We start from the raw sequence: 1,594 nt of genomic DNA on the forward strand, positions 1-1,594 counted from the left end.
TTTTTCCTACATTTTTTGGCTCACTGAACATGCGCGACCATAACATCACTGCGCAGAAACAAAGCCATGCAAAATGGAATGGGATAATTGCGGTTTAATTATGCCTGGTGATAATTTGAAAAAGATTTTCCATTCCATGGTGACTCATTCGTGAGGATGTTACATGCGTAACCGTCTGTGCACACATGCTTGCCTTCGTCCAGCACAAATAAAAATATACGTATGTTCGCGCATATACACACGCGTGCAGAGCATACGCACGCCACTCCATTAAAATGTCTGCAGTGACGAATGCGCCTTGTCCCATAGCAATGCTGAAAAAATTACTTAACAGGGGAGCGATTTTTAAAATGCAATTCCTATCTTTGAAATGAAGAAGGTATGCACATTATAAGTGAATGGATTTTCCACTACAGTACGTTCCCCCCCCCAAAATAAAGACCCAAAAAAAAATACATATATATATGTATGTATATATACAAAACAAAGTAAAGCACGTTTGCCTTCCCCATTTTTGCGAGGAGAATTACTTCCCTTACGTGCGTCCATCTCCTTCCCCGTCTCGCGCAACACCGCTAACAATACCGTTGGAGTACCAAAAAAATGATTAAAAATGAATAAAAATGAGGTGAACAACTTTTTATGCCAATTTGACTTCTCCGCCCTGGAGGAGTTAGACCCATCATTAGGTAACTTCAAAAGTGGGCAGCCGGAAAAAAGTCTTCGGGAGGTTTTTTTTTTCCAGTCTACCTCACACAGAGTAGAAGCTATCGCCACACTGCGCTGATGCTACACGAGCCTGCCTCTGCACATGCGCGCGCCCTTTACAGCGGACGGCTACACCGCTTGCTACAGAAAAGAAGTCCCATTCGAGATAAAGGTGGAACAGGCGAACAACGTGCCGCAGGAAATAGGCTCACTAGAAGTTATAACGGTGAAACTTTTGGCGTTGGTAGGGCGGAGGGGTTGACCATGCGCATGATCTTGCACGTGAGCGTGAGCATACGCATGATCGGTGTTGCCATCAGTGTGGATTAAAATACACATTTAGTGCGTCGCTTTACCATGAGCACATAGCTACAGAACTGTTATTTTTTCCACATCACCTGCAGGGGGACGAATCAAATGCCAAGCGCATCAAGATAGAGCTAACCTGCGAAGCGGATCTGTTTTTTCACTTTACGCAAACGTAATGAATGAGCGGCGGTGATATCATACGGGGCCACTCCCCTGTGTTTTTGCGCAAAGGGAATTTGCCTATCGCTCTACCGGTCTCCTTCGCTTGTCCATTTGGACCCCTTTTTTTCGACTTCCTATTTCCCCTCCCTTACAGAGTAGACGAACGCTCGTTTGAAGCCATGCAGGCCAGCCAAAAACTTATGATTAATTTTTCCGAATATTTGGAAGTTTTAATAAAAATGTTCAACTCCTGTATAGGGGACCCGCGCAGGTGGAGATGGATTACGCCGCGTTGAGCACGTCTTTTTTTTTTTTTTTAATCTAATTTGGTTATTCATACCAAGCAGTAAAAATGTATCCCTTTCTGTTGTGGCAATTTTCATGACTTGATATTCTGACATGTGTTTTTTTTTTT

At 43.4% G+C, this 1,594-nt stretch overlaps 1 protein-coding gene across 1 annotated transcript in view; it reads left to right on the top strand.

Annotated features, from left to right (window-relative positions):
• Window positions 1–300: 300 nt before the first annotated feature.
• PCYB_142570 (hypothetical protein) overlaps window positions 301–1,594 on the top strand; it is a gene marked incomplete at its 3' end in the record, with an annotated part of 2,001 nt that continues 707 nt past the window's right edge. The window contains exons 1-4 of the mRNA XM_004224728.1: window positions 301–689; window positions 831–952; window positions 1,113–1,189; window positions 1,334–1,406. Of these exons, the coding sequence (XP_004224776.1) occupies window positions 614–689; window positions 831–952; window positions 1,113–1,189; window positions 1,334–1,406 (348 nt within the window). The 5' untranslated portion in view covers window positions 301–613. The remainder of the gene's footprint in view (window positions 690–830; window positions 953–1,112; window positions 1,190–1,333; window positions 1,407–1,594) is intronic.

This window comes from Plasmodium cynomolgi, chromosome 14 (assembly GCF_000321355.1).
Source record: "Plasmodium cynomolgi strain B DNA, chromosome 14, whole genome shotgun sequence".
NCBI lineage: Eukaryota > Apicomplexa > Aconoidasida > Haemosporida > Plasmodiidae > Plasmodium > Plasmodium cynomolgi.